Genomic DNA, 26612 nt, shown 5'->3' on the forward strand with positions numbered 1-26612 from the left:
TTTGGACTCAATCGGTGTCTTCTTTTACAAACTGCTTCCCCTATTATTTCAGGTGATTTGTATGACGTGTCAGTGACCATACCACACCTTGGCACAGTGGTTCAATACAACTGCCTCATGAGCTACCGCGCATGTGTTGGAGCCTCGAAACTTAGAGGACCATCACTAGGGACGACTCCCACACTCTTTCATCCTAACCACTACCGTGAGTCAGGGTGCCGTTTCTACCTGCATATGCTGGTGGTGCATGCTGGGAGATGGGGACGGCGCCAATTTGCCAATTCCCCACACAGTAATATGATAGATAATAGAAAACAGCTTAGCGGCGCAGATGACTTTTTTTTTCACGTGGTTGTGCCGCCCCCCAGTGTGATGCCACCCCGGGCGGCTGTCCGGTTCGCCCGTGCCAAAAACCGCCACCGGTGGGCAATCTGTAAGATTTTGAGAGAGAAGGAGAGAGAGGGAGAGATGTGGGTTTGGGGTTTGTAAGTTTGAACCAGTTGCTCAGAGAGGAGTCTGGTGGATGGAGGAGGACGGATTCGAGGGAGGGGAGCTGCGAGGATAAATGCGCTCTTTCATTTCCAAGAGAGAGAAATCCGTTACTAGAGGCACATATATTTACATCGACAGAAACGCACGGGGGGAAAAAAACAAGAGCCCTGGGGTGAATTCGACAAAAGCAGCGGACAAGATCATGGATAACACGTTGTTCTCAGGAGAGTTTGTTCTTCAAAGAGTCCGGAGGGATAAAGCGCGCTGCTGACTGACTGTTTGGGAAGGTGGTACACATTAGTAATGGTTTAATGACTTTGAACAGCGGACTCTTGTTGGATGGGACAGGTGCAGTGATTTTCACGCCCAAAACATGGGTCACCGTGGTGTCAATTAAGTTTTTTTTAGGCCAATTCTCACCAAAGCTTCTTCCACCACAACATACCTATCAACTGTGGGTTCACTAGACGGAATTTAAAGAAGCGTGAAAAAAGAATTAAATTCTCATATTTTAATTTAATACATATTTAAACTGCTTTTGTAAACGGAACAGTCCTGAAATCGGCCTCACGCAGGTACAGCAGACATGCCACTGCAGCTCCGTTTGACCGGATTTTATGCATCTCTGGGCGAAAGACAGAGCTGAAAAGCGCGTGTGTGTTTAAGTGTGTTTGTGTGTGTGGTGGACGCCGATGTACTACATTTCCAGCAGCTCAGCGGAGACCACTTAGTAAACAGAAAAAGCGGAGGAAAAACAGACCAGAGAGACTGCTTTCATTGTGCTTCATAAATGGAGTTGCGTAAATACCTGTTGTGCCTGGAGTTCATCCTCCTTCTTAAAGGTAAGATTTTTTTTTAAAAATAAAATGTATATATTTATATAAAAAATAAGCTGACACCGTTGGATGAGCACTTGAGTCTGAACTCTATGTAACGTCAACAGTCAAACTCTTTTCCATGATTGATGCCTCTTTGCTGCCCTGTTCTCTCTCTTGTCCTCTAGTACTGTCTCACTGGTTGGTATGGTTATTGACCTCCACAACTTGTACTCTTTAACAGACATGTGGGAATAATGAAGTCACACGTGCCTCCCTGAGTCCCAAAGAGCTTTATTCTGTGTGACAGTAAATGACTGACCATGAAGACATTCCTAATGTGACTGTGTGCAGGAGAGTAGAGAAGCAGGCACATAAAAACATATGGCCACACTCCATTTGCCAAGCAGATCAAAGGTATAGGACGTTGCGCATGAGTCCAGCAAAGTGATGGTTCCTGGTTCAAAGTCTGATCCTTTAGTAAATCTACCACTCTCTTTGGAGACCTTCAGTAACCAGGAGATGTTTGGAGCCATCAGAGATATTTGCATGTATTCCTCTGCCAAAAGGTTACTGGTTCATCTCCTCTTATAGCTGACACCTTCTGACCCTGGCAGCTGTGTAACACGACCTCACAGGCTATGTCAGCCATTTCCTTCTCTTAGACTTCTTGACTAATGTTCCACTAATAAGGCATCTGCACCACAAGTGTTTTCTCCATGAAGCATGAATATCAGCTCCCGTTCCGTTACTCATGTTCACTGTGGCAGAGCCGCCCCACACACCTCATTGAGCCATTCCTGCTCACTAGGAAGAAGTTGAAGAAAAAGCCCATTGTTGTCTACTAAAAATTAAGTGTTTATGCAGCTGATAAGCAGTGGTTTAACTGCTGCATCATAGCATACCACCATTAGGCAAAATGTTTTTGTGCAAGGCATGTTAAGTTCATATCTGCTCTGAATCACACACACACACAGCGTCTGATTTTTTTAGATTAAGATGTTGGCATTTGTGCCAAATACTAACATTTAGACTGAAGTGTGATGATCCATGAGACCAGTTTTCACGTTGTATGCAAAGTGCTTCTCATTCAGAAGCAGAGCAATGAACAAGGAATGCATAAAGGATTGAGAGGTTATTCACACTACATACCTATACACAGGCACACACACACACTGGTTTACACGTCATCAGCTTTTGCATGAGGTTAGGTTTTACACAGTTCCCCCTTTTATCTGTTTAAATCAAGCATGTACAGGGCAACCCCCCCCCCCCCTTTTTCTTTGCCATGTAACATATGTTTTAATTTGTGCTTTAGCTTATGTGATTTTAGTCCGTGTGTGAGAGAGTGTTCTTGCTTGTGTGTGATGTTTCTAGCTTGTGCATGTGTCATACAGGAGCATGTAGGTGGGTGAGTATGTGTGTAATGTTAATGGTTTCAGCAGAGCTCCCCTGATGTGGGCAGCAGGCATCCCTTGTCTGTTACACTCTGTTATGCTTTACTGAGATGTCGAACACAGGTGTGCCTGCGTGTGTATGTTTAACTCTGCTTCACCGGTCATTCATAAATTCTTGCTGTTATTCTCCCAGCTATCCTCTTGTGTTTTTTGCTGTCCAATCATTTGCTGGCTTTTATTCCTATACTCCCCCTCTTCCTCTTCTGCCACCCCCATTCCCCACGAGATGGTGACAGATATGAGAACAGAACACAATCGAGATAATGGAGAGAAAATCTGTGAAAGAGGGTGAGAAGAGGTGAAGGGGGGGGGGGGGGGGGGTGGGGGGGGGGGGGGGGGTTGGGGGTTCATGGGAAACAGTCAGTTGAATAAAGATGATAGAAACAGACAGTTAAGTAGACATCTCTACTGCAGAGCACAGAGGTGCCATAAGTCATGAATGTAAATTAAAGAGCGAAAAAAGAGCAGGAGGAGGGGAAACTTAAAGATGTTAATCCAATTAAAACAACATACATCAATGTCTTTGCATGCCTCTATAAGTGCTGGCATGTGTCTATAGTATCCAGAACATTGTAGTGTCATGTTCAGTTTCTTTTCCTCAACACATTCACTCACACATGCATACACACTCACAACCGTACACATCGAGCAATGCCCAGACTCGAACGTGTGGTTGAGAGAATCTGGACTCAGTTTGGCTTGATAAATGTTTGCCGCCAGTTGTCATGGCGATGGGTGGTCAGACAGCCTGCGGTACAGTGTCATATATAAACCCCAGTGAAAATGGAACCAGAGGAGGGAGGACAAGACAGGGAAAACGGGGAGTGAAGGTATCGTTTTGTGGGAATTTGAGGGGTTGGGAAGGGAGAGGGGGCCTTGTGGTAGAGTAACAGAGTGTGTGTTTCTGTGTGATATAAGAGAGAGGGTAAAAAAGGGAGCAGTTTATGGTTTATGAGAGACTGAGTGAACTAGGAGGATGAAGGAGAAAATCAGTAGCAGGGGTTTTTATCGGAGGCTGGGTTTGTTGTGGAAAGAAATTTGGAATCAGAGAGGGTGGGCGATGTTGCCACAACAAAAGACAGAAAAATTTTACTACACTGTACATAAGAAGGGTGGTGGTAGGGAGTAAGAGAGAATAACATGTTGCAGCAAGTTGGGATAGAAAGATTAATATTCATTCTGGCCAAAACGGAAGATTTAGTATTAAGGAAATTCTCAGTCCTTGCCGACGCATATTGCCATTGGGGAAGTGTATTAAACATCTGTGTAGAATCAGAAAGATGGCTGAATCTTAACGTCACTGGAGGTTTAGACATTGAAATATTGTTCATGCAGATCTACAAGATGGACAGAAGCCAGACTAAGACACTACAGCCATGCTAGCGGCTCTGCAAGACTGTACTAGGCAAATGATGCTTAATGATAATGATACCATGATGCCATAGTAACATCAAGCAGGTATGTCTTCTGTGTTCTCGTTAGTTTAGTATCTTACTATAATAAGATGGTAGTTTATCGCTAAACACAAAGTACAGCTGACAGTGATTGAAATGTTAATTTTTCAAGTATTTAGTCATAAACCAAAGGATTGGACCAATTCAAATTCTGACATCATGGTAACGCTAGATGAAAGTCATAGTATCACTAGTTATTACAATTTATTTTGAGGAGGACATAAATGTGTATACAAAAACCCATAGGAATCCATCCAATAGCTGTTGAGACATTAAACTAAAAACCACAAACCTCATAACAGTGCTAGACAAAATGTCAGGGCATCTCCAATGTGAGTAGGCTTCATCATCTGGAGAACAAACATGATAATCTGAACAAAATTTCACTGGAATAGTTGGTGAGATTTTTCAGTCAAGACCACAGTGGTGGACCGACTGATGGCCTAGTCTGGCCAAAAAAACCCCACATCTTTGTAGCTACAGATGTCCAGTGACTACGTCTAGGTACAAGAAGTAGCTTAAGTTTGATAGAAAATGCAGCGACATTACAGGAAAAACATCTGCAAGAAAGAGAGAAGTAATAAAACAGGTTGGGGAAACTACAGTATGTGAATACAGGAGTAGAGATGGAAGAGAAACAGTGAACATATCCAGTTTCTCTCTCAAAACCAAGTGGAATCCCCCTCTGATTGGCCTGGCCGAGGTAAATGTCTGTGTGTGTCAGTGTGTATTTGTGGGGAAGTATCTGTATACAAGAGATTGAGTAGCTGGTGTATAATCACAGCAGCAGTGTTCTGGTCTTGTTCCCCATCCCTGGGCCACTTTTCTCCAGTGGAATCACTGAGTTATGTACAGTATGAGAGTTACAGTATCCTTAGATGCTGCTAAATTATATGTCAAGTCAAATTTATTTAGAAAGTCTCTTTAACAAAAGACATCCAACACACCCTGCTTTTTTCATAGCTACAAATGACATACAGTGGATATACAAGTGGAATAAGTTAAATCACAACCGTCAAGAGCTGCATAGTATTTCTGAGACTGGTAAACATAAAAAAAACATTTATAACGAAAAAAAATAGGGCACATAAAGAGAGTGCTGGGGTGATGGAGGGAACTGCAACAGCAGACTGCCTTGGCTTGAGTGTATCAGAATTAAGTTTGAATGAGAAATGTCAGGCTTTGATGACTGAACATTACTGGTAGCTAAAACACCCGTTGAAGGAGCTAGTGATTGCATGAATGAACCACCTGATCCCAATTACAGTGGCTAATGCAGGTGTGACTTCAGTGCTATGCCTCAAATATGCTCCAGTGATAATGTAAAATTACTTGAGGTCATTTATATCTTTCTTGTAAAACTTTAAAGACATTGTCTGACATTTTGGGAAATATGCTTATTCAGTGACTGTAACTATAGTCTCCACTGTTTGGCTGGCAACTGCACCCAGCCAAGAAAAAGTCTAGCACATAACTGCCCATCAAACATGTTAGCATTTATTTAACTGGCCCTAGCTTCATATTTATCGATCATACACAAGAGTGGTATCAATCTTCTCTCAAGCTAATTCTTGACAAGAGTGTTAATAAGTGTACTTTATGGCAATTTTTCTTTTTTAGAATAACATGACTAATTAGTTTACATGCAGAAACCAGGAACACTGTTAAAGTAAGTATGACATATTGGAGAAGGGTTGTGTGCATCCATGAATTAAATCAGAAAATTTAATTCATGGATGCACTGAACTTATAAGTAAGTTTACTTAATAATGTAAAACTCTGCTAAAGAGTCGGTAAGCCTTGGTTCATCCTTGATTGGATATTAATGAATTTGAACCTTTTATTCACTTAGTTTTACTCTGATTATCCTAGCAGGAAACATTTAGTTGGTATACCTGTACCTTGATATCAAGTTTATGTAGAGTTTCCCTGTGGAATGTGAAAAAATAAGATGTGTGTCCTTTGTTTTTCCATTTGGAACTTGTTTCCATGCTTCAATTTACACTTAAATGTTCACAACTCAGTGCACTGTCTGAAAACCATCTTGCTGCTCTCTGTGTCTTCTGTCTTTGGTCTGCATGAAGGGCAGGCTTGTGTGTCATAACAGGGGCCTTAGTATACTCCATAGTTTTTCTAACCCACACCCTTCTCTGCCTTGCCGATTCTCTCCCCTTTCCTCTCCCTCTTTCCCCTCAGACTGAACTCCCTTTTTCCTCAGAGGTTGCCTTTGGTCACTCTGTTTATCCATATTTTCAGCCCCCGTTCTCCTCTCTCCCCCAGACCACTCTTCAAGTCCAAGAGGGAAAATAATAATCTAGCTCTGCACCCTAGATGTAACTACAGTTGTGCACAGTTTGCAGCTCTTTGCTTTCTAGAATTTAAAATAAAGTTCTGTGTGACTTAACAAAGTTTGTCTGCACAGTGAGAGTTTGTAAAGGCCAACCAACCAGTCAGTGGGGTTTAAGAGGTTAAGAGAATACCAGTTAAAAAAACATTTGACTTACTTATTGTCTTTTTGTTATTTGTCATCTGTGTAATAAATTTTTTTGTTCTATATTTCCAGAATTATGTCAGTGTTTCAACATAGATGTAAAGCATCCACGCATCTTCACCGGTCCAGAGGATGCTCTGTTCGGCTTTTCTGTTTTACAGCATGAAGTGGATGGAGAAAAATCGTAAGTGTGTGTGAGAGAGTGATGGAGAAAGAGAGATGGTGAAAGATAAAGAGAGAAAGACACTAGTAATTAAACTGTCATAAAAACACAAAGAGGATGCACAATGATGTTTTGATGGTAACGAACCGTGTCATTATCCTGCAGAATGCTGGTTGGTGCTCCCTGGGATGGGCCGCCCAACAACAGGAAAGGAGACGTGTATAAATGCATTGTGGGAGAGGAGAAGAACTCAAACTGCAGCAAAGTGAATCTAGGTGAGAAAAATAACCTGAACAAAACCAGCTGTTCCTGAAAAAAATTACAACAAGTTGAGATACATACGTTACCTCATGCTAAACTAATCTGTCCATCTATCCCAGGTGAGACTGCTCTTCAGAACGTTTCTAAAAACCTGAGGAATTCTCACCTGGGAATGACCCTCACTCCAGGCTCACCTGACGGCTTCCTGGTATGTGGTCTAAACACTGGGAAACAAGGCTTTTGATTTTTGCTACGTGGGCATTGGGATCATGTGTGGGAGCCTGAAGGGATGTGGTGAGAGCAGGTTGTGTTTGTTTGACGGAATTTGAATGAATAATTTCCGTTGGTGTGTTTTTATTTGACTCTAGATGCCAACATGTGCAGTTCACTGATCCCTTTAAAAGAAAATGTCACAAAATAGTGAAAAATGCAGAGTACAAGTTCCCAGAGGCCCGAGGTGCCATCTTCAGACTGTTTATTTCATCCACCTGACAGCACCAAACCCACATGTATTCAATTTACAATGATATAAAAGAGAAGACAGCGGATGTTCACTTCTGAGAAGCTGGAACCACAGAGTGCTTGGCATTTTTGATGATTCAATGATAAGTCAGATTTCTAAATTGTGATTTTTTTTGTTGATCACCAAATTGATAAATCAATTAATTGTTTCATCTCTAGTTCATATAGTGGTACATGAGCTCTACCTCCACCCAGAAGTTTGCACTTTTGTGACTTAATTGTAACTCGTGTCAGAGTTTCATGTCTCAAGTCTACAGCTCTGACACACACATCTTGTTGTTGCTTTCCAATCCTGATTTCTCCAGTTCTGAGGCTTCTGGCTTTCATACTAACAGACTTCTGCCTGGACCAGGAGGCAACAGTGTGTGCGTGTGTGCTTAGTTACTGTGTCGATGTTTGTGTCCATATACGTGTGTGTGTTAGGCAAGTGTGCTTGCATGTTTTGGTGTCTGCCAGGTTTTTACTGCTGCTTCGGGTGTGGAGTCGAGTACAGTTCACAAATGCTAGCCAGGATAGCCCAATTTAATGTCTGTGTGTGTGTGTGTGCGTGTGTGTGTGTGTGTGTGTGTGTGTGTGTGTGTGTGTGTGTGTGTGTGTGTATTTATCTTAACCCCAGTGGTCAGGTCTATAACAGGATCGGAATGCGTCTCCGGCCCTTTGTTAATGACAGACCTACCAAAAGCCATAGCACCTCTCTCGCTTTTCTCTTCCATCTTCCTCCTCCATCCTTTTCTCTCATCCCTCTCTCCATCCCTTCTGCCCTGTCTGTCTGTGTGCCTGAGGAGAAACCCATCCATAATGACAGGGAAAGCAAAACCAGGATGTTTTTCTCATTCCTCCCCATTGTACCCCACTTTCAGTCTTTTGTCTCTCGTTTATATGCATGAGTTTCTTTTCTCTCCCCTTTATTCCTCCCTCTTAGTATGAAATCCAAATAAAGGACATGCTTTGAAGATAGAAATACTTGAAATGTGATACCCCCACCCCCCCTGCATTTAGCACAATCAGATTTAAATTGCTTTACTGGTCTGGTGTTCCAGCTCTGTTAAACCACCCATGACAACAGTGACTGCCAACATGTCAACAATAGTCTCTCTCTCTCACTGCCTCTCCCTCATTTTTCTGTCCCTCAAACCACACTATTGTAGTTTTTCCATGACTTATTCCCACTTATGACTTGTTTTCTTTTTGTTCACTGTCTGCCCTCATTTAGTGTTTTTTTAATCCGTGCTTATACTTGGGTCACCCTTGTTTAAACCCTTTGATAACAACCAAAAAAACCACCTACACGTCTTGTGGGTGGAACACAAATACTTAAAAATAAAAACTGCTCAAATTGACTGTACATGCTTCTGAAATTGCTTCACCTGTAAAACGCACTGTGTGTGTGTGTGTGTGTGTGTGTGTGTGTGTGTGTGTGTGTGTGTGTGTGTGTGTGTGTGTGTGTGTGTGTGTGTGTGTGTGTGTGTGTGTGTGTGTGTCTGTTTGGCAGGCATGTGCCCCGCTGTGGTCTCAGGAGTGTGGTACGTCTATGTTCAGCACTGGCATCTGTGCTTCTGTCAGAGATGACCTGGAACCAATAGAGACCATCGCTCCAACAGCACAAAGTAACCACACATTTGCACACACACACTCACTGAGGCAAAGAAACATGCTGCACTGGCTTGCATTAGCCAACCAAATATTTTTAAACTCCCACATGTGGCAGGGTGCTCTACATACATGGACATCGTGATCGTGCTGGATGGCTCCAACAGTATCTACCCCTGGTATGAAGTCCAGAACTTCCTCAGCAACATCCTCAGCAAGTTCCACATCAGCTCAGACCAGATGCAGGTAAAAGAGGAAATCAATGTGTGTTTGCACTGCCTATAAATATTATTTACACTGGTAATGGAAACTTGTGGGTTTGAATTTGAGTTTTGTCTCCCACTTAAATATCTGGAACCCCTTAGCTGTTGCCCCGAGCAGTAAGACAAGCTAGTCCCTTGAGTGAAAACATGCACAGCGTGACACATATAAAGAACCAGTTTGGCAAATACAACCAGAATGAATTACAGTAGTAATGTAAAGGGACATGAGCTGAGCTAACATGAGGTTGAGGAGGAATGGAAGTTGGCAGGGGGGATCTGGGGACATTATTCTGAGCTAAACAACAAGAAGAGTGAGAGGGGGGCTTGGGTTTTGAAAGGGAAGGGTGGGGGGTAAGGGGTAACAGGCAATGTGAGGTGAAGAGGAAATACCTCTGGTTTTTGAATGAATTCAAAAATTCCCCAAGTGCACTGTTTGCTTTAAGAACAGGATTGGTACTTAAAGAGATAGTTCACTCCAGAAGCACAAGTCTCAGATGTTGCTTTCCGCAACTATGTACCAGCACAACCATGAACATGTGACATTGTTGAAACACTTGTGAGTTTCTCTGTGTGCCTGTGTGCCTGTGTGTGTGTGTGTGTGTGTGTGTGTGTGTGTGTGTGTGTGTGCGTCCGTGCGTCCGTGCGTGCGTCCGTGTGTGCGTGCACATTCAGGTTGGTATTCTGCAGTATGGCGAAGTAGCAGTCCACGAGTGGTCTCTGAAGGACTACCAGACCACACAGGAGGTGGTGGAGGCCGCCAAGAACATCAGCCGTCAGGAGGGACGAGAGACGCGCACTGCATACGCCATCCACATGGCCTGGTAGGCCTGTCAATCCCTGTTGCTTCACTCTTTCTGGCTGATCCCTCTCTTATCAAAACATAGTGTAGATTTGGCTGGCTAAGTGGAAACTGTCTGGCTGTTTCGATTTTGGTGTAACATTCTTAGGGGTTTTCTCCAAATATATCACTATATAATTTGTAGTTATAATGACAATCAGGTCTATTTTCTTCTAGTCTGTTCTTCTGTCTAATGATATGCTCCAGTATGATCCCATCAGGCTGCTTTTGATTTATGGTTTACCAAGCTATCAGATGGATGAGATTAAACATCACGGAGCACTTAAAGCGGCTCCAATCAATATCTGGATGGATCAAATGACTACGTGTAATGTGAAAGGAGTCGATTGTAGTAACATACCCATACATAAGTATGAAAATCCGCAGGTCTGTGGGGCCATTCTAACATCTTTCAGCTCATTGTTTTGGTTTTACAGCTCACAACTTTACTGTTTCAGTTCAGTCACTGCTTTCATGAAACACATTTCCGGCTGGAACGGGAAGCTGCTTTCAGCAAAAAAAAAAAAAGAAAAGCTCTGTTAAACCTACTGTCCACTGCCCAACACGTAACAGGAGACAGACATGATTAGAAACTAGCTGGTAAACATAGTGATAGTTCTGTCATCTTGATGTGTAAATAAGCAACTGTTTGCTAACACTTTGCAAAAACACTTTATGAACAGATAATATGTCAGAGTTTGTGTTTAGAGCTTGTTGTGCTGTGACCGAAAAAGGAAGCTGTTCAAAACTGTGGAATAGGGTTTTTGGAAGCTTCACAAATACATTTGCTCTTTTAGGATTACATTTTTCTACTAAGATTTCTTTTATTTTCCGTAAATAAAATTAAGAATACAGGCCTTTTACTTATAATAATAAAGTTTTTTTTCTATATAGTTCTGTTAGTTTTACCCAAGTAGAGAATTTGAGGACTTTTTACAGCACTGTCTTAAAATTCTTTCCTCGTCATTTCTCCTGGCTGTATTGCTGCCCGGTCTGTCATTACCTACTCTTCATTGGAATATGCTGGGGGTGTTTAAGTTTGTAACCCAAGTCCAAAGAAACAGCTCTATAGGTTGAGGGTCAGTGAAAATCTCTGTCTTAAAATATCTCTTTCTTTTCAAAATAAAATTCCTGCTTTATTAAAGTCATACCCACATAGAGCACCACACCCAGACCTGATGTGTGGCCATGACCTCCATTTTGGGATGTGTGTCTTGGAGCAGTGTTCTACTTCTCCACACACAGACACACACACACACACACTCACACACACACTGAGGTAATTGGTGAGTTCCTGTTTTCTGGTACATTTAAAGGTAAAAGTTGGAGAGGGTTAGGAGGAACATTTAAAAGGTAGTTGAAAAGCAGTGACTGGAAAATGGAGCCAGTAAAATGGTGTAACTGTGGCCTTAAAACACCAGTGACAGGAAAATCAGACAACACCACTGCACACACTGTCTCTCACTGTCACTATTTTTCCCCACTCACAGATGGCGAAAACACTTTATCAGTAGACTCATCAGTGCCCATCATTATAAGAAAGAAATATAGTACTTAAACTACTGTAACTTTTCTCATCTGGGTGTGCCAGGTTAAAGAAATCAAGCCCCAGTTACAGCTTTGGAAATAATTAAAGATTAGTTTAATATCAAGAGGAGGAAATATCAAAATATAACAATTTACATTAAGATTTATACAAACATATGTACTCCCTGTCTCACACACACACCCACACAGATGGACAGATAGCAGTGCTGGCACTGGGCAGGAAAGTGATGGGGTAGAAAAACAGTGAGATTAGCTGAGCTGGACTAGCTGGCTGCTGGCTCAGCACGGCTGCAGGTGTGGCACAGCCTGACCCAGCCTGGTCAGCCAAGTAGTGCTCCTACAGCTGTAAAAATACTCACACAGACACGTACAGTACACGCATGCATGCATGAACAGCTACACACATCAGGGACTCACACCATGCACTTCAAATTCACATACATGTAATTTTAGTTTCTCTACTTACAAAGGCATTGACTGCATTCATTCCTTGCCCCCCTAACCTCAACTTAAACAGCATGTTTGACTTTTAACCTTTACCCCTAACCTTGTCCTTATTATAAACTTAACCCTAAACCTGAGTACTTAGTTAGTTAGTGATGACTGTAATTGTATCTCTATTTACTTATAAAGGTTTGATGAAACCAGACTTGGATTTTCCCCATAGGACTTAAGACTTTAGCTGAACTTTCTCCAAAAATACTTAAAAGGCAGCTGAATGGTCATACACAATGAACACCACAAACACATTTTGCATTTTATGCCTCCTTACACTGTATTATGCACACAGTTACCAAAAATAGCACGTACATTTTGACACTCATCTTCTCGTGCCATAGTGCACCAAGACACAGTGTAATGTTGACATGTAAATGATAGTAATGGACTGTAGATTGTACAGTTTCATTGCAGAGTAGATGACAGACTGATGCATGAACATCAAATAGCCCTCTACAATTGGATTAGCCACTGATTTTTATGTAGCTCCACCCGTCTGAGACACTCTCAGTCACCCACACACATACACATAAAAGTACACACACAGACCGCTGTGCTGTGTCATTACCATACTACTGTGACTCCATAAAATGGATTGTAAATACAGCCAGGCCTCCCAATTAGCTCTGCTCACTTTCTCTCCTCTTTCATCTCCCCTTTCTTCTCTCCCATCTCCTTGTTTCTTTCATTCTAATTTTTCTTTGCTTTCATTTTTATTCTGCCTTTCTTTCACACCTGTTTCTGTCATCTCATCGATTATCCCTCTTTTTCCTCTACCACCCTGCTCCCCCTTTTGTTTCCTTATCTCTCCTATCAGTTTTATTTCATTGTATGCTTCACACAGTCTTAATACCACATCAAAGCAGGATTTACCCTTTTTAGTTTTAATGCTTCATTTTACTGTCTTTTACCATTCTTTTGGTTCTCTTAATTTGGATTTGCAGCCCCGTTTTCTCTTTTTTACTTACCTTTCCTTGTTTTATTCATAATCCCTTTTCTTTATCTTTTCATTCTTTCCAGGCTCATAGTTTGCCTGTTTCTTTTATCATCTCGCCCAGTCTTTTACTCATCTATTTGTCCCTCTCCTTTCTTTTACTTCCATTCCTTTCTTCTGTTTTCTTCTTTCCTCTCCTTCTCTGCACCCTATGTAATTTGCAGACTGCATAGGGGAAACAGTTGTTTTTAACTCTGAGTTTCTTGCGGCTGACCACAATGTTATATTTAGGCAAGGGCTGGAGTTTGGCCTGAAAATGACTGAGTTCACTAGCAGTGACTACTCTCCCCACTTCACTGTGTGTGTGCGTGTGTGTGTGTGTTTGTGCATGAGTGTGCTGGTCTGAGGCTTACCAACCCTATTCAACACTTGAAGCAGGTCCTGCTGAGAACAGGTTTCCTGCAGACAAACAGGGTGCGGCTTGGGTCTGTTCGTGTGTGTTTGTCATTTAGGTTTCCTCTCTGTATCATGGCACAACCGGATGGGAATGCACAGATGCGGTCACTGTGTGCAATGACACATGCATGCTGCATGAAATGACCAATGTGAGTCAACTGGCAACTAATGTATGTGTGTCAAGCAAAACTAATATAGCTGTGGAAAAGTCCAGTTGTGATTTGAACCATTTATATGGTAAGCGATGGGAAGAGACTCAAATCCAATGTTTTACTAACTATTCATTTTCTCAGAGAAACACTTGAAATTGTATATTATCTTACAGAGGAGGTTTATTTGAGATTTTAGGAAACTAAGTGAGTGGTTACTCCCTCGTGTCCTCTCTCTCCTTTCGGCCCCTTCACTCCTTTAACTTCATACTTTTCTTCCATTTTGACTCTCTTTTCCTCTTGTGCACTCTGTCTCAAATTAAATTCAGAAGCATGACAAACTGACATGTTTTATGTCCGTCTGTCTTACTTTTTTTTTGTCTTTGTAGCACAGAGGCGTTCAGTGCTGAGCGTGGAGCGAGGGAGGGCGCCACCAAGGTGATGATCGTAGTGACAGACGGAGAGTCACATGATGGGGAGGAGCTACCGGACGCTTTGCAAGAGTGCAAGAACAGAAACATCACAAGATACGCCATTGCTGTGAGTACATCTCATCAAGTCTTGATGGGTCATGAGACTTTGAGGAGGTACTACCCTAAGAGAATCATAATCTCTGGGTTTTGTTTGAGAGTACTAGTGTCTCATGATGCTCAAAATGTTGATTCAGAAGTGTTTTTCCACCCTAACTGGTAAAACTATTGTGGGAAACACACAAACAACTAACCTACATTATCAGCGGGGTATGTAGAACATCCCTGACATTCCATGCACATTGTATGAAAGTGGTAAACTTGACCATACACTGTACACCCTCAGGCAACCGCACAATACCACCACCACTCCCCCAAAAATAACATCTCCAAATTACCAAATGAACCCCTTGGGTCTACTAAAATAGCCAAGTGGGAATAAAAACTCTTCCTTTACAGCCCCACCCGACCCCCATAGAAACACACTGAGTGGCAGTATGGTTTTAGAGTAAGAGGAGCAGACAGACTCTGGAGGCACGACTGGCTTGCAGACCCCTCCCTATCCCAGAAGAGAAGTTGGGGAACCTTCAGACTCCACTGGAACCACAGAAGAGGAGAGTGTGAGCCAGCACTGAGGCGGAGTGGCACAGAAATATGTGTAGATGGTGAAGATGAGATATACCTAGTGATCTATAGATGGAGAAGCTCAGTTATAAGTCTGTGTTTGGATAGTCCCATGCTGATGTTTGAATTATTATAAAGTTTGGTTGGTTTGTGCTGTGCTGGAAATCTGTCTGGAGGATTTACTGTAAAAATGAATTTCATATCAGAGAAAAGCTAGTCACTAATGCCTGTCCTGCCTTTAAAACAACAGGTCTCACTAAAGGAAGACATAAGGAAAGGAAGTTCGCTGAGGTTGTACCAACATTCTCACAGTAATGTGCTTATGCTAAATAGGTACTTTGTAGATCAAAATCCTGACTATCCAATAGAAACAGGAAGAGGCTAAAGGTTTGCGAACCACTACCTGTGTTAAAACATGCTGTAATGATCATATCACTGTGGTCTGGTTCAGTGATTTTCAACCACTGTGCCGGGGCACACCAGTGTGCTGTGAGAGATCGTCAGGTGTGCCGTGGGAAATTGTCCAATTTCACTTAATTGGTCAAAAAATATTTAGTCACTACAAATGATTTGGCATTGTTGAGCGTCTGTGCCAAAGTGTTGGCTAAGTAATTTAAACACCCATCCTTGCCAGCAGGTGGCAGTAGGTAGCACAATAAAAATGGCCTTGTTAATTTAAGACAATAGAATAAGTGATGTGAACAGTAACTAAAAGAAGAAGAAGTGATACGCGGGAGAGGTTGCGGTGACAAGACGTACAATAGCAATGGATAAATATTTGAAGAGGAAAATTTGAACTGGGCCCTGGACAAAATTCTAACCCAGAGGAAGAGCCTACTGAGCTGTGGTCAAAAGAAAGAAAAAAACGGCGACCCCGAGGCAATACAACGAAAGTTATCTTTCTTTTGGATTTACTTTCACCAGGAATCCAACAGCACCGATTCCGTTATGCTTGGTGTGTGAGGAAAAGCTATCCAACCATGCCATGGTCCCAAGCAAGCTTAAACAATATCTCCAAACGAAACACCCTTCCCTTCAAAACAAGAACACGGACTATTTTGTTCACCTGTGCGAACACACCGAGAAACAGGTAACTTTTATGAGAAAAACCACAAAGGTGTCTGAGAGAGCTCTCAAAGCTAGCTACTTAGTAGCCGAACTTGTAGCCAAATAAAAAAGCCACACTGTGGCAGAGACATTAATACTACCTGCCTGCAACGCTGTCGCAAATTATATTGTCAGTCATATGTGCTTACAAAATGTGTCATTTTGTAACTTTTTTTAATGGTGGTGTACCACGGGATTTTTTTTAACTGCGATCAAGCCAGCCGTCTCTCCTTTTTGCGAAGTCAAGCCAGCCGCTCCAGCATTTCAAGTGCTCCCGTGTTACAGACTTTACGGTAAATAGACGGATGCGGTTGAGAAAGTCAGCGCTAGGATGCTACAGCGTGGACCAACTTCCGGTTTTCAAAATAAAATGTAGGTTATTGAAAGGCAATAAAGAGACGTCTCAGTGCGATCCTGTACAGGTGTTGAATCATTAGGTCACATGACCTGGAAGCTATTGAGCTACAATCAAGGGGGGAGTTGTAGGTTTCAGCAGTGAGGATGACTTCCGCGTTCAAAAAGCTGCAGTTGGGGGCTGGCTCCAGAAGTGAGCAATTCTCCATTGACCCCCATGTTAAAATAGCCAACTTTACAGCTTAAAAAACACATTTACAACCTGGTACATTTTTTGTTTTTGGTCTCTATTGAGAGTTTTATTGTTTTATATTATTTATAGTCTATAAATTAGGGCGTGGTTACAGCCCCATAGATAGGCACTGGCACTTAGCTCTTTGCTAAAGCACCGACTGGGCTAGGCGGCTACCTCCAGCAGTTGACAGGGGCTGCAGTGTCCGTGTTTGTTTGCCAATGTTCAGATAGGTTTTTGTGACAATATGGCTTGTTGTAGTGTAGACTGTACTAACCGACCGTCGAAGGAGTCTGTGTTGCAGTTTTTTCAGTAAGTAAATTTCTCACTATTTTACCTGGATGTCTGCACTAATTAGCATGTATTAGCATATTTAGCCGCTGGCTTATGACTTAATTGCCGATTTATGGTCGCTGCTGATACAGATAGAGGACCGGAGCATCTAATGTTAGGAACGCTGTTGCGATGCGTTCCGTGCTCTCTGAGTCCGTTTATTGCGGGAGCACGAGGCTACAATTTTATTTCGTCTCATTTTCCTGTTTAAAAAGTACGACATTGCATGGACAGAGCAGCTCCGTCAGTAAGCGGCTGCGGTTGTTTGTGTGCTGCTGTAACTGTAAGTGGATAGTGGGTGGAGGCAGCGGTGAAAGCCGGTAAATATTAAATATTACAGCAGCAACATTATGATCTCTGTTGTATGCTGTGTGTCGCGGTTACACGGGGACTCGAGATAGTCGGGTCGGACTCGGGGAGTGTCGCGTAGTGGATGTAGCTGCGTGTAGCTGCCGTTTAGCTTGTTAGCCTAGCTGATTAGCCTTAGGCTAGCTCGGTTGCTCCGAGCTAAATGGCCAGATTCTCGGCCGGCTGACCCGTAGAGTAACCGCCTCTTCGCCAAATACGGAAAGTATACTCCCACTTAAATCCAAGATGGTGCAGCTTAAATGCCCATGGTTTGGTCACAAAACCGACTCCCCGAAACCAATGGGTGACGTCACGGGTGCTACGTCCATATTTTATACAGTCTATGGCTAAAATGCTAATATTTACATTAAAAATTTAATATAGTACTATGGAGTAAGTATGGAGTTCTATAATCCTGCACTGATTTTGAGTCATTAGGTCACATGACGTGGAAGCTATTGAGCTAAAATGCTGTTGTTTACATTAAAAAATGAATATAAAATCTCAGGAATGTTAAAGTGGCTGTATACACAGCCTTGAATGATAAAGAAAACAAACAAAAGCAGACGTCAAAAACAAAAGAGAATGAGGTGCTTTTTGTGGTCAAATGACCCAAAAAGTCAAAGTGATGACAGGAAAGTATGGCTTGAAACAGCAGCCATGTTTTGATGTTGCTGTCTGTGCTGCTGCCCCTGTGTCTGTAGGTTGTGTGTGTGCCGTGAAAATGGCTCACAGGGGACGGCCGAGCTTTCAAAACAAGAACACGGGCAATGAAGACTGTGTTTTATACATCAGTGCAGGTCAGGGGCTAGAAATATGTGGTGGGGGGGCAGTTTACGCAGAACCATGTAAAGTATGTATGGGCGCTTATAATCTTATATTTAAACACAATTAAATAGGCAAATCATTGAAATCTGGAAATGTGGTTTACATTTTAAACAAGACTTTCTCTTTTCTTCTTGTTTCTCCTCTCTAAGACTATTTAAAAGCCAGCAGCCATTGGCAGCCTGTGTGGAATTTTTTGGCCTCTATAAGATCTTAATGTACATATTTATATATCGACTCTGTTCATGTTACACACTACACCCCTCTCCTTTGAAAACAGAGGATTTCCTTAGTTTGCTTGGCAGCTGGAGTCACAGGGGGAGATTCTTGGGTTTGGTTTCTCTTATGGAATTTTCTCATTTGTCCATAAGGCGTTAAGCCATAGGCCACTGCTCCTACGATATATCTTGCACATCAGTCATCTCTTCACCTCTCAGCTAGGCCTGTGCACCTCATTTACAAATCTCTGGTGGCTGCCATTTCCTCCTGTCTTATGTTTTCCAGTCAGCTTGTTGCCTTTAGGTATTGCTTAATTACGGGTAAATTACACAGGCAGTGACACAGCTATGAAGTGTGTTTATTTTTATGTTAGAGAGGTAAATGCTGCAGTTCCAAGTTACTTGTGTGCTATTTCAGAGTTCTGGGAGTGGTGTTAGCCCTCAGTTCTCATAGCTCAAACTGCAGACTCTGTGATATCTTCACCTCTCTCTTCACCGTTCCTCTGAAACATGGAGAAGTGATTGCTCTGATACATGCCAAAGTATCTGTTTAGCCTTAATCCCTCAATGTTTTATTGAAGTTGTGTTATCTGTTTAAGCATTTACTTTGTATTTTCTCTTAAAATCTTTTTCTCTGTCCTTTTCTCCCACGCTGGGCTCCAGGTTCTGGGTCATTACATCCGCCGCCAGCAGGACCCTGAGACGTTCATTAATGAGATCAAGTATATCGCCAGCGACCCTGATGACAAATACTTTTTCAACGTGACCGATGAAGCTGCTCTCAATGACATTGTGGATGCCCTGGGAGACCGAATCTTCACTCTGGAAGGTGTGTGAGACCGAGAAGAAATGTTGAGTAGAAATGTTGCAGTTTTCTAAAACACTCATGATTAGCACCAAAGATGACTGGTGTCTCAAATCACATGATTTACCTACCTAAGTCAGTTTTATTTATATAAGAGAAATTAAAGCAGACTTCATTTACTTGCTTTTCATTTAGTTCTTTCATATTTAGATAGAATAGCTTTTTGCTGTTATATTTTAATATCATCTGATTCCCATTTTCATGTTTAATGTTTGCTAAGTTTAAAATGTATTTAAAGCCATAATTTTCATCATTCTCCCATGTACACTGTCAGTTTAACCAGATTTATTTGCCAACCAATATAGAGGAAACAAAAACTGTAGGTAATGTGTTAATATCTGAGAAAGAAGAGAAGAGGATGCTGAAGTACAAGAATGTAAGTCAAAAGTGGAGAGGGATCATTGTAAAAGTGTAAGAGAGGGAGAAAATGTGATCAAATAAACCACGGTCCAGCAGAAAAAGCAAGGAAAGAAAAAGGAGGTAGAGGGTGTGTGTACAGCTATCACAATACTTGTGGGAAGATGAGAGGAAGGCTGCTGAAAGGTAATGACGCCTTTAAACATTTAAGGAAATCAGAGAGGAAAGCACCGGAGGAAAGGAAAGGGCGAAGCACGTCTGCCACTTGTGGTCCTCAGGGTGAGCGAGGGTGTTAATGATGCCATCCAGATCAGACGCTGAGGGGGAGAGGAAGGAAGGGAGGAGATGTGTAAAGAAACATGACGATGGAGAGCACTGACCTGTTGTCTTCGTCCACCTGCAGGCACGCTGGGCTACAACGAGAGCTCTTTCCACATGGAGATGTCTCAGATTGGCTTTTCCACGCACACACTAGATGTAAGGCCAAGCTAGAGTTTTTTTGTTTAATCTGTGTGTGAAGTGAATGTCTGTTTACATGTGTTTTTCATCCATGGGCTGCTCTTGTTCTCCAGGATGGCATTTTGTTTGGGATGGTTGGTGCCTATGATTGGGATGGTGGAGTGTTGAAGGAGGGGAAGAATGGACGCATCATGCCGCCCAGAGAGGCTTTTGAGAGCGAGTTTCCACTGGAGCTCAAAAATCATGCTGCTTATTTAGGTACCAGTATACCATACCACTGAACATAGTACCCCAAGAATTACACTGGTGTTTTTTCATGTGTTTGTGCATTACTATCACACATTATTACGTCGTGGGGAGTCATTTGAAGAGTGGCACAGTCATGTGTTGTTATGAAGCTTCAACATGACTCTGCTGGCTGCAGAGCAGTGGCCTGATAATCAGACTGAGTTGCCGTTTCGTTTCACTTTATTTTATTACTTCTTTTAGATTTTAATATTATTTTAATTGTATTCTACTATTCGTTTTCATTTCTCTGGGCCCAGTACTATGGTTAAGACATACTACTCCCCTTTGCCCCCAAGTTAGTTTGGTTGTAATTTGATTGAATGAAGATGTATTTAAGAATATGTACCAGGTAAGCCTAATATCAGCTGAAATATTAAGATCAATTTTGATCCACGGTCCCAAATTTCCAAATTTCCCAAAATCAGATTATCACAAGGTAAGTGCCGTACAGTGAACCTGGGGCTTTCGTGCTCTCAGTGACCACAAAACAGAAGCTTCTTTCTTTGCAATAAGCATGATCTCTCTTTGAAAATTGAATCGAAGGCAACTGGTCTGACTAGGTCAGACTAGTGCGGACTAGATAGACCGATGCGTATGAACCGATGAAGCCCCTTGGATAAGAGGCGAAACGTCTTCCCAGACAAACATATGTCCAGTTGCCTTCGATTCAATTTTCAAAGAGAGAACTATGACCTGGATGAATGAGAACATTCACAGACAATAAGCATGATCCTATTCAAAACACCTTTGTTTGCTTATTGTTTGTCTTTCAGCGTAACTTTCTGAAAACATAACTTGTGAATGCACTCCTGTTCTCCAGCCCACTCTCAAATCACAAATGTCAGAGCTTTCCACCCACATGCACGTAAACACACCGCTCCAGAGGGATTTTCAAGTCAAAGACTACACTAGACTGCAGTGTAGTCTTTAAGATTGAGTGCAGGAATACATAACACAATACAAACACTGACAGAAAATAAAAAACGAGATGTGATACGTTACTTATCTGAAGCAGGTTTTCAGAGTGAACAGAGGCTGAACAAAGTGTTGAAAAAATGCCACAAAAACATCAATGGAAAGTGCAGTTGGTTTACTTGAGAGTGTCCAGTATGATTGTGTAACTCTTTACTGAAGGCCAAAGATTGAACAGCAGAGTGTGATGATGTGTATGTAAATGTGTTTTCAGGTTACACAGTGTCATCTGTGATGGTTGGTGACTGGAGGAGGTTGTATGTAGCCGGAGCTCCTCGTTTCAAACACAAAGGCAAAGTCATCCTGTTTGAACTCAGTAATGAAGGCGATGTCAACATTGTACAGGCCCTCAGCGGAGAACAGGTAAAACCCTGTTCTTGGGTCTCAATGTATTCCTTTCATTCACTTTTATTTGTTCAATTATTTTGTCAGAAAACAACAAGAATCTCATTTGTTAGAGATTAAAGCAATGGCTCCACCTACTGGCAGCTTGCTGAAATAACGCGTCTGTCTGCAGATTGGATCTTATTATGGCAGTGAGGTGTGTGGGCTGGATGTTGACCAGGATGGCATCACCGATGTCCTTCTGGTTGCTGCTCCAATGTATCTTGGCTCAGGAAATAAGGAGGCTGGTAGAGTCTACATCTACACCCTCAGTGGGGTAAGACAGCAGAGACACTGTTCACTCTTCTCAGCTATCATGAGAACGCACATTTATCAAATTCTCCTTATGCTTCCATGACACTTTCTTAAAAGTCTAACAATAAAAAAACATAATTTTTTAATTACCTGCAACGTATCCTGTTACCTACAACTTTTCCACCTTTCTTTCCTCCTGTCTTGTCTTTCAGGAGGAGGTGTTTGTGGCTAATGGTACTCTGAAGTCAGAGGAAAAGTCCCAGGATGCCAGGTTTGGTTATGCACTGGCAGCCGCTCCTGACCTCAACCATGACGGCTTCACTGACTTGCTGGTAGGAGCCCCGTTGGAGGATGAACACAAGGGGGCCATATATGTCTACCATGGAGACGGTATTTACATCAACCACAATTATAAACAGGTACTTGCCATTTACTTATGACTACAGGCTTGCCGGTGCATTTCAGAAGTCAATCGCACTAATTTCTGTTTTTGGCTTTACCTTGCCCATCCTCACAGCGTATTCCTGGGTCATCGATTTCCCCCTCCCTGCAGTATTTTGGCCGCAGTGTGAGTGCTCGGTTGGACCTGGATGGAGATGAGCTAATAGACTTGGCAGTGGGAGCACAGGGCAGTGCTGTACTGCTCAGGTGGGTAGACACAAAGAAGGAAAGGCACAGAAGGAAGGGAAAGTCATTGCCAGTACAGATTTTATTTTATAGCTGCAAGTACAGAGAAATAATAAATCTCGACAACACATTATATGTATCAGCTAGCTTCCACATTTAGAAAAAATAAGCAATACAAAAGAGCAAGATTTAATTTCCTAGTTAGATTCAAATCATCTACTGAATTCAAAACATTAACTTCTAGCTAAACATTTGTTTCTGTTTTGTCAATGACTGTATCTCCTGTCTGCAGCTCTCGAAGCATAGTCCAGATCAATGTCAGTCTGTCCTTCCAGCCACACTCCATCAACGTCATTCAGAAGACCTGCCAGAGGGGTGGCAGAGAATCAGCCTGTCTGAATGCCACTGCCTGCTTCACAGCTGTCTCCCGCTCCCCTAGACCACACAGTAACAGCTTTGGTATAACCTTTTATTTTTTCATAAACCCCACATTCACAGGCCTTCCCTCTATAATTCTTGTAACAAGAAATATAACACTTGCAAATTGGCCAGGAACTCAAATTATTGTTAAAATGGGAACTTTCCAACACTCACCATCTGTCTCAAATACCTGCTCTCTCCTCAGATCTGTGGGTGTCGGCAACGTTGGACGACAGGAAGTTGTCTGCACGGGCCCTGTTTGACGACAGCTCCCACAGACAGACCCAGCTGGCAGTTCAAGTTCACACAGGACAAACTCTCTGCTACAAACTGCCCTTCCATGTCTATGTGAGTGTGTGTACACACACTCCAGCTACATTAAAACACCTTCCATCTTTGATGCAGAGGCATCAGGACAGAGGGAGTGACACTCATGACCTGGTTTCATCAGTAATGTTTGTTTTTGTCTTTGATACAGGACACAGCAGATTACATCCGTCCATTCAGCTTCTTACTGCGGTTTAAGATCAACAACACTGAGAGTGGTCCAGTGTTGGATGAAGGCTGGCCGACCACTGTCAAGAAATCTGTGAGTGGCACAATATTAACTGCTAGCCTTAATAGATTTCTTATTGGACCACATTTCCTTTGTCTTTCTTCCATTAAACATGCTTCTGCAACTCATACCTCTCTAGATCCCGTTCTTCAAAGACTGTGGTGAGGATGATGTGTGTACAACAGACCTGGTGCTGAAGGCTCACATGGATATCTCTGGGACGAGGTACAGATTGGAGACATTTCCTCTGTTCTCTATGTCTTCTCAGTTGTTAGGTTTCAGGGAGTTTTCATTGTGTTTTCTCCACAGACAGAAACCTTATGTGATTCGCAGCCCTCGTAGGCGTCTGGCGGTGGAGGTGCAGCTCGAGAACAGACTGGAAAACGCCTACAACACCAGCCTGACGCTGCACTATTCACGCAACCTGCACTTTTCCAGCCTCAGCATTCGGGTAGATGACACTCATACACTGCTAACACATGCAGCACCACGTGTAACTAACCATACGCATTTATCTACATGCTCTACCTAACGCAACCTCTCTTTCTTCATCTTCATCTTTTATTGTAGGAGGATGCCCACTTTAAGATTGAGTGTACAGCGCTTGGTGCTAACAGCCACTCGTGTAATGTCAGCTATCCAGTATTTCGCTCCCAGTCAAAGGTACGTCCATGCTGAGGAAATAGCTCCATCGCTCTCGACTGAGCCCACTCATACTTCACTCCCTCCAGGTGAAATGTGTCACTTCAGCAGCCTGTTCTCTTCTTTGTTTGCAGGTTAACTTCATGTTGGAGTTTGAGTTCAGCTGCACGTCTCTGCACAGTCGAGTTCAGATGAAGCTCAATGCTGCCAGGTAGCTCACTAAAGCAGCGAGTTGTGTACCACAACAAGACACTGATAATATTTTGAAGTCTTTGAACAGCACTGTGTTTTACGTAGCTACCTGGTTCTTTTACAGTGACAGTGTGGAGAGAGAAGATACTTTATGGGACAACAGTGTTCAACTGCAGAATTTTGTTCAGTACGAACCAGACCTGTTTGTTAGCAGGTATGTGTGCACAGCATAAAGATATGTTAGCTTCTATATAGCTTTACGTAGAGCTTGAGTATTTAATGTGCTGTTTTTTTCGTGCAGTGACTCCAATTTGAACCGATATGAGGTCCACCCCACTCGTACAGTGTCAGAGGCAATTGGACCAGAGTTCTACACACACCTCAGGGTATGTCTCACATGCTTACTGTAAAAAATTTTAATTCAACCAGTGGTTCTATGAAACTTGCATTTAAAAAAAAAAAAAAAAAAAAAGCAAGATGAGGCTAAATCAGAGCATTATATCTTTATGTTTGTAGCTGCAGAACCTCGGCTGTTACTCTGTGAGTAATTTGGAGTTGAGGCTGCATCTGCCCTCTGTCGCTGCAGGAGACGCAGTCTTCATGACAGTCACTGAAGTCTTCTCATACAACGTGAGTAGTGCCTCTGTGTGAGTGTTAGTATCTCTCTTTCAGATCGTATCTGACATGTTAAAATTGCCCCATAGACTACAGGAGTGAACTGCAGCGTGCTGAGTGATCTGGCCCAGCTGAAGGCTAGACAGAGAGACGTACGCCCCCTTCATCCTGAAGACATGATGCAGAATGACATACTGGTGAGGCCCCTGGCAGCACAGCAGCTACAGAACAGTGTGTGGCATCAGTATATATTTTAATATGCTTATTTTTATCTGTACGCCCAGAACTGTAGCAGGTCATGGTGCACAGAGGTTGTGTGTGAGGTCCAGCAACTTCTGAGAGGGCAGACAGCAGTCATCCGTGTCAGCCGCAGAGTCCATGATGACTTTTTCAGAAAAGTAAGATAAACACAGACACGCAGATGCTCATTTCAGCCCAAATTCTTCAGCCCTATGACACAACCATTGGTCATCACCACTGTGTCTCTTTCTGCAGGCCAAATATAAGTCAGTGAGGATAATAGGTGCCTATCGCCTCGCAGCTCAGGAGACTAACCTCATCACTCTGGGCACAGGAACAGTCTGGAGGGAGGTAAGACGACTATAGCAGGGTTATGAGTGGCAGAATGAGAATGGCATTTATTTTCCCTTATCTCTCCCTTCATCATTCTCCTCTAGAATGTCCTGGAAGTGCTAAAGGGCCGAGCTATTCCCATCTCGCTCTGGATTCTGATTGGCAGCATCATTGGGGGTTTGCTGCTACTGGCCCTTATCATTTTCATACTGTGGAAGGTATTTTCATGTTACATTTCACTTTATATTTTTTAAAAATTAAAAAAGTATTAAATTTATACAGGACACACACACACACACACACACACACACACACACACACACACACACACACACACACACACACACACACACACACACACACACACACACATATATATATATATATATATATATATATATATATATATATATATATATAGGTACCTACTAGTATTTCATTGCTACTGGATGTAATCTCTAGAATTATCCAGATTTACGTTACAAAGAAAATAGCAGAACGTGCTATTGAATATGAATCTTTATCTCACTTCTCATCAGCTGGGGTTCTTCACACGCAAACACAGAGGAGAGGATGAGAACCATGAGGACTGAGCCCAACTTTTGCTGCCATGACAGTCATTTGCCATGACAACTACCACAGGAGCTGCATCCACCTCCCACCAGGTACACAGATAGTCCTGGGACTGGACTTGAGACACAGATGCAACAGGGACCCTCAGGACCAAAGAGAGCATCATGAGGGTCAAACAGAAATGCACTACCCACTGTTTCCAGGGTTTGGAGCACTTGTGTAAATACTTTTTTTTTCTAATTGTAGGGAAAACCAAAGTGTATTAAATCAAAATACTTCTATTTAATATACAGAAATCTTCATGGTTTTGCATTTCAAGCAGTCACTTTGTCCTGTGATTGTCTTTCAGTTTTGTTTGTTTTTTAATGAAATTAAAAGTGTTGAAACGTTTT

At 42.4% G+C, this 26612-nt stretch overlaps 1 protein-coding gene across 1 annotated transcript; it reads left to right on the forward strand.

Annotated features, from left to right (window-relative positions):
- The first annotated feature begins 462 nt into the window (after positions 1 to 462).
- Positions 463 to 26607, forward strand: itga10 (integrin, alpha 10). Its single transcript, XM_041044103.1, has 30 exons — positions 463 to 1334; positions 6782 to 6893; positions 7038 to 7147; positions 7253 to 7341; positions 9148 to 9262; positions 9364 to 9491; positions 10181 to 10329; positions 14321 to 14471; positions 19106 to 19271; positions 20068 to 20141; positions 20237 to 20381; positions 21598 to 21746; positions 21901 to 22044; positions 22235 to 22441; positions 22540 to 22670; positions 22942 to 23108; positions 23275 to 23417; positions 23548 to 23658; positions 23765 to 23850; positions 23935 to 24076; positions 24196 to 24288; positions 24402 to 24478; positions 24584 to 24673; positions 24761 to 24845; positions 24976 to 25089; positions 25164 to 25271; positions 25359 to 25472; positions 25570 to 25665; positions 25752 to 25865; positions 26187 to 26607. The coding sequence occupies exons 1-30, from the start codon at positions 1283 to 1285 to the stop codon at positions 26238 to 26240; spliced, it is 3516 nt and encodes a 1171-aa protein (XP_040900037.1). The 5' UTR covers positions 463 to 1282; the 3' UTR covers positions 26241 to 26607.
- The last annotated feature ends 5 nt before the right edge of the window (positions 26608 to 26612 follow it).

The sequence above is a fragment of the Toxotes jaculatrix genome, chromosome 8 (assembly GCF_017976425.1).
Source record: "Toxotes jaculatrix isolate fToxJac2 chromosome 8, fToxJac2.pri, whole genome shotgun sequence".
Classification (NCBI taxonomy): domain Eukaryota; kingdom Metazoa; phylum Chordata; class Actinopteri; family Toxotidae; genus Toxotes; species Toxotes jaculatrix.

Coding starts and splice junctions, on each gene's coding strand:
- itga10 (XM_041044103.1), top strand. CDS start 1,283: ATGGAGTTGCGTAAATACCTGTTGTGCCTGGAGTTCATCCTCCTTCTT. Junction 1,335..6,781: donor GTTCATCCTCCTTCTTAAAG/GTAAGATTTTTT, acceptor CTATATTTCCAG/AATTATGTCAGTGTTTCAAC. Junction 14,472..19,105: donor TCACAAGATACGCCATTGCT/GTGAGTACATCT, acceptor GCTGGGCTCCAG/GTTCTGGGTCATTACATCCG.